This window comes from Lissotriton helveticus, chromosome 11, assembly GCF_964261635.1.
Source record: "Lissotriton helveticus chromosome 11, aLisHel1.1, whole genome shotgun sequence".
NCBI classification, from domain to species: Eukaryota; Metazoa; Chordata; class Amphibia; order Caudata; family Salamandridae; genus Lissotriton; species Lissotriton helveticus.
Window position 1 is genome coordinate 292,184,448 of NC_136072.1, and position 11,489 is coordinate 292,195,936.

At 40.8% G+C, this 11,489-nt stretch overlaps 1 protein-coding gene across 2 annotated transcripts in view; it reads left to right on the plus strand.

Annotated features, from left to right (window-relative positions):
- Window positions 1–6,167, plus strand: part of ADRB3 (adrenoceptor beta 3) — a 77,466-nt gene extending 71,299 nt beyond the window's left edge. For both annotated transcript variants that reach the window (XM_078665392.1, XM_078665393.1), the window contains one exon: window positions 5,817–6,167. In XM_078665392.1, the coding sequence (XP_078521518.1) occupies window positions 5,817–5,871 (55 nt within the window). In that variant the 3' untranslated portion in view covers window positions 5,872–6,167. The remainder of the gene's footprint in view (window positions 1–5,816) is intronic.
- The last annotated feature ends 5,322 nt before the right edge of the window (window positions 6,168–11,489 follow it).

The following is an 11,489-nucleotide window of genomic DNA, read 5'->3' on the forward strand; positions in this document are numbered from 1 at the left end:
ATGCTTACTGCCCTTTCCCCACACCCTCCACCAGAAAATTCAGACGGGTAGAAAACCCACCTTACCCACCGGTTCACGTACCAAACTAAGTAGTACAAACACGATTGATAGACACTCTTGACATAATCTTGAACACAATGAATTTTTCTAGGCTGCTCTATATTTCATTATTTTAGCTTCTCTGTTATAATAAAATGGAACCAAACATATGGGAACCAGTCTTGACCCTCCAGGAAAATAAGTCCAGTCTGCTAAGCTGCTGATATAGGTACTGGCTTGTTGTGAAGTAATTTCAGTAAAGGTCAGTTTGCTTCTAAGCGGTAATCCCTGCAATTCCTGACACTGAATTTGGTCAAAAGAAGGCATCTCTGGATCCATGGAGAAGTCAACCAGTTTCCAGCAGTTTGATATCTCTGAAAGCCCAGTTGTGCCAGAGCAGTCAAAAACAGACACATACCTATACAACATTTTCATGATTTATCTATGGCACCATTAATGCATCATAGAGTAATGAGTTATTTCATTATGTTTTCTTAAGTACAAATATTTTCAGTCAGTGCTTTAAGTGGGCTGGGTCCTGCTGGCACTCAGTCCCGGAAGATCTATAAAGCAAGTGCTGAGACTGGTCCCTATCGGGCTCGCCAGTTTTGCACTCACCCTCAGAGTAAAAAAAAACTTAACTCGGCAGCAGTATCACCCTTAACTGTCTTAAATGTAACTTCAACGAGACTCGTTATAGTTCTTTCACAGTTTAATCATTTCAGAAATGAAGCATTTTCACCCTCAGGGTAAAAAAAAACTTAACTCGGCAGCAGTATCACCCTTAACTGTCTTAAATGTAACTTCAACGAGACTCGTTATAGTTCATTCACAGTTTAATCATTTCAGAAATGAAGCATTTCAATATTATATACCATGAAGCCGCAGTTGTTGCTTATTTATCTTATGCAACAAAGAAAAAATGGCCAAGCCAACAGTCCTGATTTCTGGTTGGTATGTTACTTGTTGCTTTACATATCAGGTTGCAACGACTGAAGCAGCAAAATACCAGTAGGGCTGCGCACTATGCTAAGCACAGACTTTTAACTTACATGTTTTTAAGCCACGCCCCCAATTACATCGGCCACACCCCTTTGAGAGACCCACCAGTTTTTTCATCCCACTCATATAACCTATGCATCTATTCTCTGCATTCAACCTACCACAGGCGGCCAAACCCTGTTGCCCATGGCCAAGGGCTGTGCACAGCAGAGTTTGACCACGACAAACTACTGCAAGTGGTCAACCCAGCAGTGTACAACCAAAGGCCATACACAGTGAGGGTTGGCCATTAGACCAGGCCAATGAGTGTTCTTTGTGTGATTAAATAGAGCCTGGTCTCTTTTTTATTTTTGGGGGGGTTTTCTTTTGGGTTGGGTCCTTGTTGTACCTCTTGTGGGTCCACAGACCAAGTTCCAGGTCCACCAAACTTGGAGCAGGTCCATCAAATGTTCAAGAACCTTTGTGGATTCGGTAACACTGAGCTATGGTTCATGCGTCTGAGAGGTGGCCTACATGGGTCCAGCAGTCTTTGTCTGGGTTTGCGGACCCCAAGATAGGATTGTAAGACCATTGGAACAGCACTTGTGTCCAGTAAGCCTACATCAGGGCCTGTGAACCCTGCAACAAAATTTACTTTTTTAAATCTTGAACGAAGAGTCTCCATCCAGCCAAACAAAGGGGTCACAGGACGCTCCAATGTATCCTGTAATATCATCTGCAACAGATTGTTCTCAGTTGCAGTTATCTAATCAAAGATCTTCAGATCCATAGGTCCGATTTTAGGTGTGACGAGCCAAGATGGACAATAGGAGAAAAAGGTCTCTCGTCCAATTTGATTTAAATACTTTGTTAACTTAGCAGATGGTCTGCAAATCTGAGTTTAGGGCGCTTCCTCAGTCTAATGGCCACAATATCTCTAACTTTTTAACCCTTCTTAGCTAAATCAATATATTTGTATATGCAGGGCACGAGTCGGGGGGTACACGTGGGTGGACAGCATCCACCCACTGTTTTCACAGGGTGGACGCCGTCCACCCTTCCAAAAAGTTGGGCCCACAGAAATATGCTCAATTAGTCCCGGTGTAATTTGCAAACACCGGGACACATTCAGCAGTGCCTGCACGTTGTTGTCTGCTTTCAATCCGCAACAACATGCAGGCGGGGAGGGGGCTTTCTTCTTTCAGATTCCTGCTAGGCCCATGACAAAGGCCGAATCTGAGGGGTCATCAGGCCTCCTTTTGTTGGAGTCTCCTGGCTGGCAGCAGTCAGGACTCACACCTAGAAGCAAATACAACAGATGGGAAACATAGGCTCACACCTTGTTAGCACTTCACACATACTTTAGAGAGGCAGCTTTTCACTTTGTTCAGACTCTGTTTAGGTCCATATGCATGCACTGTAAGAATGTCAGATGTATTGTTCTTTCCAAGTACTTACACAAAATAAATTTAATTTATATAGTGCTTACTCCCCCTGAGGAGGCATTGAAATAATTTAAGTACCACTATTTTTTCTTGTATAGCAGTATGGGTAGAGGAAGTTAACGCTGACAAAAGATTACATTGTTTTATGTGTAGCTTACAAAAGTGTGAATATTCTGCCTCAATCTGGAGGGTTTCCCTATATACTCGAAATATGCTCCATTGTACTCATGGATCACTGACAAAATATCGAATACAAAAATATAGAATACCTCAAATATCGATGTCAAAATATAGAATACAAAAATATCGAAGTCCTATCTACAAACAGGTAAGTACAAAAATGTTGAATCAAAAATATCGTTAAAAAATATAGTTAGTCAAAATATCGAATTTTTTTAAATGTCCTAAAAGTAATTTAAAATCAATGAAATAATAAATATAATTAACTAGAACATACTTAAAAATACTTAAATAACCTTAAAATTATTAAATAATTAATTTAAGTTAAAAAAAATAAACATACAATTTTATTTTTTAACATATATATATATTAACATCATATTAATAAAAAGTATACAATATTTTTAGCGAAGGATAGCGGGAGGGTAACATTTACTATTACCACTCCAGTGAGTGCAACAGTAGGGTAAACGTTGGATACCATAGGGGTAAAAATTACTATTCCCACTGCAGTGAGTGCAACAGTAGGGAAACGTTGGATAGTGTAGGGGTAAAACTGACTATTCCCACTCCAGTGAGTGCAACAATAGAGAAAGCGTTGGATAGCGAGAGGGTAACAATTACTATTCCCACTCCAGTGAGTGCAACAGTAGGGAAAGCATTGGATAGCGGGAGGGTAAAAATTACTATTCCCACTACAGAGAGTGCAACAGTAGGGAAAGCGTTGGATAGCGGGAGGGTAAGAATTACTATTCCCACTCCAGAGAGTGCAACAGTAGAGAAAGCGTTTGTTGGATAGCGTAGGGGTAAAAATTACTATTCCCACTCCAGTGAGTGCAACAGTAGGGAAAGCATTGGATAGCGGGAGGGTAAAAATTACTATTCCGACTCCAGAGAGTGCAACAGTAGGGAAAGCGTTGGATAGCGGGAGGGTAAAAATTACTGTTCCCACTCCAGAGAGTGCAACAGTAGAGAAAGCCTTGGATAGCGTAGGGGTAAATATTACTATTCCCACTCCAGAGAGTGCAACAGTAGGGAAAGCGTTGGATAGCGTAGGGGTAAAAATTACTATTCCCACTCCAGAGAGTGCAACAGTAGGGAAAGCTTTGGATAGCGTAGGGGTAAAAATTACTATTCCCACTCCAGAGAGTGCAACAGTAGAGAAAGCATTGGATACCGTAGAGGTAAACAATACTATTCCCACTCCAGAGAGTGCAACAGTAGGGAAAGCGTTGGATAGCGGAGGGGTAAAAATTACTATTCCCACTCCAAAGAGTGCAACAGTAGGGAAAGCGTTGGATAGCGTAGGGGTAAATATTACTATTCCCACTCCAGAGAGTTCAACAGTAGGTAAAGCGTTGGATAGCGTAGGGATAAAAATTACTTTTCCCACTCTAGTGAGTTTAACAGTAGGGAAAGTAAAGATTTAATATATTAATAAAAATAAATTAAATATCAATACCAATAAAAAATTAATTAAAATAAATTACCAATTTAATATTATTGTAATAATTAATCAATTAAAAATACAAATAAATATTAGTTATTAAAATTAACTTCCCATTAATACAAATTAATTACCAATTAACAACTAATTAACAATGAATAAAAAATCAATACCAATGAATATATAAAAATGATTTAATTCATTACAATTAAATTACTTCGCACCCTATTCCCCTATAAACCCACAACCCACTATGGAAAATAAATTAATACAATTAACATGATTATCAATGAATCAATTAATAAAAAATAATTCTCAATTAAAAATTATTAAATAATTAATTAACAATTAATTCAAAATGAATACAAATAAATAAATTAGCATATTTAATTAATTACAATTAAATTACTTCCCACCCTATTCCTCTATAAACCCACAACCCCCTACAGAAAATAAATTAATACAATTAACATAATTATTAATTAATCAATTAATAAAAATAAATTACCAATTAAAAGTTAATTACCATTTAAAAATTAATTAACAATTAATTCAAAATGAATACCAATAAATAAATTAACATATTTAATTAATTACAATTAAATTACTTCCCACCCTATTTCCCTATAAACCCACAACCCGCTACAGAATTAAATTACGCAAAAATTAAATTACATAAAAAAGTACTTTAAAAAATTCAATATTATTAAAAAATCGATATATTTTAATACTTATATTATATACTTCGATATTTTAACTTTCTATATTTTAAAAATCGATATTATATTACTTACCTTCAATTCGATATTTTTCACCACTATATTCTGTCTATTCGATATTTTGTCCATTCTATATTTTGACTTCAATATTAGTGCTATTCTATATTTTTTAATCAATATTATGTCTGTATACCGTACTCATGATAGACATGTTAAACATTTAATGTGAGGGCTTAAGATCTGATGTCAATTCTTATGATGCCACTTCCTGTGATGTCACGTGCCGTGATGTCACACGCCACGATGTCACACGCCACGATGTCACACACCACGATGTCACGCGCCACGATTTCATGCACCGTGATGTCACACCCCATGTTGCCAGTTGCATCTAACTAGGTTAGTCTCCCCACTTCTTTTTTTAGGACTTTTGCCCTGTTTATATGCTATTTCTAGAAAACTACTTAACAGATTTAAAGCAAACCAAGGAAAGTCTCTTCTTTGAGTAAATTTCGACTTTCATGGCAAGTTTGGTGTAATTCCGCTCACCGTTTTTTCCTGTAGCAAAGAGCAAACATTCCTATGGCAATTCGAGGGGTAAAAGCCACTTTTTTGACATCCTGACGACAGATTTGCATGAAACGTCGTGTTGTGCTGATTAATTTGACAGCATAAAAGTTGTTCAACAAATTAAATTGCCTTTCCAACTGAAACTGTGATCTAACCATAACTACAGAGTTACTATCACTAACTATGTAATCTAGATAGATAGATAGATAGATAGATAGATAGATAGATAGATATTAAAAATGAATTATTATATATTTTACTCTACAGGCAATAGTGATAGATATATAGATTATGGTAATTTTCTCATTTAAGAATTTCCTTTTGATGTGTTTGAAGAAAAAGGGGTGAGCTGGAAGGAATGTTGTGAAATAACCATAGTATTTTCTGTCAATTCTAAATTATACCTTTACATTTTGTATCTTTGTTTCGTTTCAGAAAACGGCAGCTGCCAGTTCACCGCACTTCCCCCTCTCTTCGGACTGCATCTTAAGCTACCCCTCCCTTGGGAAGTATACCCTCATTGTTCGAACTCTGCTCAGGTATTCCGAAACGCACACTCCCACGAGCTCCGCCCCATCCCCGCAACGTTACAAATCTGACATTTTGTAGAGGACGCTGTACATAAGATACCGGAGTATATTATTTTTAACAGTGTTAAATATAAATGGCAAAATGTAAAAAGAACATGTTTATTTTCATATTGTTCAGGTAGCAGAATGAAATGTAATCGCTACTCTATTTTTTCCGTTCCTAAATAAAATTTTAAAAAAAAAATGGTGGAGCCCATGACACCGTCTAAGAAATTACTAATGGGCCATTTCAGATACGACCCAGCGCTGACAATTCATCGCAGCCAAATCTGTCATCAAAACCACTGTCACTGTATCCATTGGTGCACATGGCATATACCTCAGTGTGTTGAACAGCTGTTGGAGAGAAACGTGTGCAGCCGGAAGTTCACAAGTCCCACCCCTGGCTTGACCAACTTAGACTGTCCTCCTTAGAAAGTCGATATAAAGAGCACTTTCTTTGTGGTTGTGAATCATAACGCCAGTCACAGACAGAAAGGTCATTTTGTGGTAATGCTGTTTAAATTGTCTATGGTAACTTGTGATTTGCAAAGCTATGCAGGACTCTTTCGAGGCAATGCGTAGGCTCTACATCAGAGAAATTGGGGCCAGACACCCCCATACATTTAAATTATCACAAAGTACATTTCTAAACACTTTACGTGCCATCTAGCAGCACAAAACCATGATGAAACTGGCATTGTGTATTCTCATTGGCTCATGGGGTCCTTTGGTTGTACTAAAAGCACGGAAGGCTCTAGCCGATTGGTTTCCTGTTCTGTCTCTTCAGATCGAATATGGGTAACTGACTTTTCATGAATTAGAAGGGGGTGGTCTAGCATAGACAAGGGGGAAGATTATGTCAATTTCAAGGGCACTTGCTAATTTTGCACCTTTGATGTGCAATTTTACACCTGTAAAGATAATCTTTAGGCCTATATTTGCACCGACTGACTCGAGCAAAACCAACATTTTTAACCAATAGAACCATGAAAAATGACATTGGTGAAACAGTCAGTGGCGATTTGTCCAACACCACTGTGGTTTACATACTTTGCCTCACAAGCTAACTTTAAGTGAATTACTGTTTAGTTTGCAAGCCAAAATAATTCCTCCGCATAAACAAAAAACCTTTAAAAAGTGTTCCTTTCTATTGCAGTAGTGTGATGTTCACAAATGGAATAATTGTTAAATGGCTCTGCTCTCTCACTAGACAACAATGCTGGTTTGATGTCATTGTCGCTTCTTAGACACAGTCTAACCAAATTACTACATTAGTGTCACTTTGTAGAAATGGGGATGGCTGTTATCTTGAACAATTCAATAGGGGTTTGTATTTCATGTCTGTAGTGCAAACAAATGGCTCTGTTGGCTTTAGGTTCATACAATTGACCTACAATATTATCATATCCACTACCTTTTTTCCTACTACATAGCCATAAATAGTTTGTAATCTCTATTCTTACCTCCATATCTCCACACCTATACTTATCTTGCAGCGTTGTGGATGGGATATTACTTTCATGTCATATAACACATATGATATAGGGAGGGTAAACCCTCTGCCTTGCCTTAGAGACCCATCACCGGTGGACTTGATATGTGGCAATCTATGCCCCAGGCTCTTGGGCCTTTTAGTGGACATACCCAAGCTCACCTGTTTTTTTTGGGTTTTTTTTAGCAGGAGGAGATATAGAAACTTTGCTATGGTCTTTATCATATTGTTTACAGCACTGACCTTGGTTTCAAAGAACCACCTGTCAGTAATCGCCTGAGTACAGATTTGTTAATGTTCACACAAAGCTGCATGAAAAATAGGTGCAAATGCACGAAGTTCCAAAGATAGCACAGAGTCACATTTATAGCAGGCCGTGTGCAGATGACAGCCCTAGAGTTGCAAACACACATATTGCACCGCTCATGCAATCCTAAATGCTAAATTGGCACTGTACCATGGCAAATTAGATTATGGATAGCAATATTGAGAGACATTTTGCATCACTTTTCTACTAGAGGTATACTCTAGAGTACAAAATCCCAAATCCGACTAGCCAAGGGGGCATCAGGTAATATATGGAATTTACATAAAAAGTATCCACATTACACATTAAAACAAAACGAAATAACAGCACCCATCTCCACTTTCGCCAACGGTGTAGTACCGGTTTAATTTGGCATTCATTTTCTCTTCAACCGGTGTGGACGCCACTATGCTGAACTCCATTAAATTTTGCGTTGAGGCCTATGGATGCTTGTACTGCTCTGAACCCATCACACTATGCTGGTATGTTAAGAGGGCGCGTACGGCTTTAAAAGTAAGCAACAGTGGTACCTCTTCGAAGCTGTTTAGGGGACGCTGCTCTGTCACCCAATACAGTATTTTAAAGTCATAGAAGCAGTAGTGAAACAGCAACTAAAAGGGCCAGCACTGTCTTTTATGGATTTTCAAAAAGTGGATTAGGAAATTGGCAACAAATGCTCACACCATAAACACAGCAAAACCAAAGGGGATGATGGACAGAGTGTTGAACAATGCAAGCACTCACCCCCAGTCAACTGATCTGGGTTTAATCCATCATCATTCTTTAGCTCACACCGCCACCCCATTTCAGACATGGCCATATGCTAATCAGTCTGACCCTGTGCCTCATGGGAACAGTCCAGCCCGAACTGCCAAGCCATGTCTTCACTGGATAGGAAACAAGCATCCTGGGACTGGTTTCTGGCTAATCAGCCATCATCAGCCCGGCTAGCTTGAATCCAGTGGCAAAGTGAGCAAGGGACCCACGTCTGGGCATATCCTACCAATTTAGGGCGAACAAAGCAAAACCAAAGAGGCCGGCACTGTCTTTTATGGATTTTCAAAGAGTGGATTAGGAAATTGGCAGCAAATGCTCACACCATAAACACGGCACTAGGATGCTTTATACTTAATGTATATAGATATAAAACTGGGACCACAAAGCTGTTTTAATTCAGGTTTCAGCTTAAATTAAATTACATTTTATGTCACTCCTATAATGGTACAATCCAAACTCCACTGACCTTCATTTAGTGACCATTTTTAATTTACGCTTATTTTTCGTCAAAAAGTAACCTATATCCCTGCTACCTCCCTCCTTTAAATTATTCCAGTGCATGTTTGTGAAAGTTTACGTTGGACGGGCATTTTCAAGCCAGGCGTCCTCGTAAAATGTGAACGATGGAGAGCTTTGATTCCCACCTTTGCAGGGGTCGCACGTGGAGTGGTACAGCCCGCACGCATTCTTTTCCCTTCCTTTGGCCTTTGGAAGCTACAATTCTCACACTCGTGAGCGGGGACTTGCCTATGTGATACTGCGTGTAGCACGTAAGCCCGCAGTAGCTGGCAGCGGGAAATAGCCCTCAACCTATTCATCAAAAATGGCTTTGATGCAGGATACCCAGGGACGCACTTTCCATTGGTGCAGCAGGTGCAGCAGGTGCATGGGCACCGGGGCCCAGAGGCAGGACCACTGGAACCTCAATATTTATGTATTTTATGTTTCAAACAGCAGCGAGTCCACCTCACTTTCGCGCTCAGGAGGGTTTTGGTGGAGATAGTCAAAATTTCACTTTAGTAGGAAACTTTTCCCGCACAGACAATCGGGAGGCGGAAGTGTCTCGGAGGCGGATAGGTCTCTGAATTTTTTAAGGTTTTTAAACAGACGGTTGCCTCTGAAAGGTCTCTGCTGCTGGGAGACAGTCGCATGTGAGGTGTTAGGAAGATTTCACAACTGGTGTGTACCTCTGACAGAGCGAGGGGCTGTGTCCAACTCAGTCTGTGGAAACCGCCTCTGCCTCGCGATGGAATGAAAGGCCTTGCATCAGGAGTGAATTAAGCGACACCTGGCTGAGTTCCCACCTCGCATCTGTCCGTCCACTCTCCCCGAGCACAGACACGCTGTTCCCTCACCCAGTTCTCACTGCAACATTTCGTTCCCCGTCCCAAAATATCACAGGGACCACCCCAGACGGGCCTGCCCTGCTTATGCAAGAATTTCACTTTCTGTTTACAGTTTCAACACAGTTGTGATCAAAATGTATAGTCGTGTCCAGTCTGCCCAGATGTCCGAGTGAAGGCTAGTGGTTGCGCAGTACTGCAGCAGTTGTGGCAGAGACTGAATGCGCTTGACGCTATATTATCTTGGTTGTATTTATAGCGCTAACTCTTCTCATAGCCCACTTTAAGCCCTTAAGGTGGAGCCATAGAGGGAAGGGGGACAAGAGAACAAACCATAATGTGGAAACAACTTGGTGAGATATGCAGAGTTGAGAGGGATGAAGGAAACTTGAACCCAGCTGTACTAAGGCTTTGCAGTGTCGTACACTGATGCCATGCAATCAGGGCCAGACTTTGCTGGAATAGCGCCCTGGGGGTGAGACTTTTCCTCGTTCGCGATCAGCAACATCAAGTTGCCGATCACGAGCGTGGAAAATAAACCTCCTGGCAAGATTGAGATTCTCAACGCGGGGAGGTCAGGTTTCTCATTGCGAGTGGTCACGTATGCTCGCACCCGCTCGCAATGAGAAACTACCAGTCCGCGTTGAGAAAGCTGCCGCTCGAGTACAAATCTACTCGAGCGGCAGAAAATGACCGCTTGCACTGGGCAAGATGCCGTTTGCAATGATTGCACAGTGCGGACAAGCATCCGGCACTGTGCAATCAGTGTGAACAGCATATTCCCTACTGCATTACGCAGTTCGCGTAGCTACGCGTAGCTTGCGTAGTGCAAAGTGCATTTCCTGTAGCTACCCGTAGTGCTACTATGCAAACTACGCCCAGGGTTAGTACAGACCCGGCAAGTCTGTGCTTCTAAAGGTATGGGTGCGTTGCTGAAGTCATTCAGGTGGTAGACATGTGGCTGACTCTCACGGAGAGCTCTACAGAAAGAGGTTCTCAGGGGCCAGCAGGGTGATCAATATTAGTCCTATAAGCAACAAATATGATCCTTCTTTATGGGAAAAGGGTATAAACATCATGTTACTTTGGCGCCAAAAATCTTGCATTAAACATCTGACTCTTCCACAGTTATATAGGCATTTCAGCTTGACGGACCTGTCAGAAAAACTGCGCAATTGGGGCTGTCATTCTTTGCAACTGGCTAGTACCTTACACTGGATCATTGTGTCTATAATGCACTTCCTTTCCCATGTATGGTAAAGTGTAGCGCCGCAAGGCAGCCAGGCCTCAGTGTAAATTGGAAGTTTTTCAAGCCTGTCCAGAGCTGCAAAAAGGGCAGTTGGGTTAATGCAGACTACGTCACATACCAGGCTGATTCCAAACACGCCAAGCGCCCCTGAAAGACTAATAAAGTTGTGTTAGAGCTAGTTCCACACACCCCTACCAGGAGGTTGCTTTATAACCAGTGCTTTAAATGGGCTGGGTCCTGCCTGTGCTCAGCACCGGCAGTTCTAAAAAATAGGTGCTCTCTCCGGGAAGCGAAGGAACTACTGGGGATTGGGGATGAGACCTCAACGCCTGAACATCGAAGTCCTTCGCCACAGAGAAGGCGCCGTT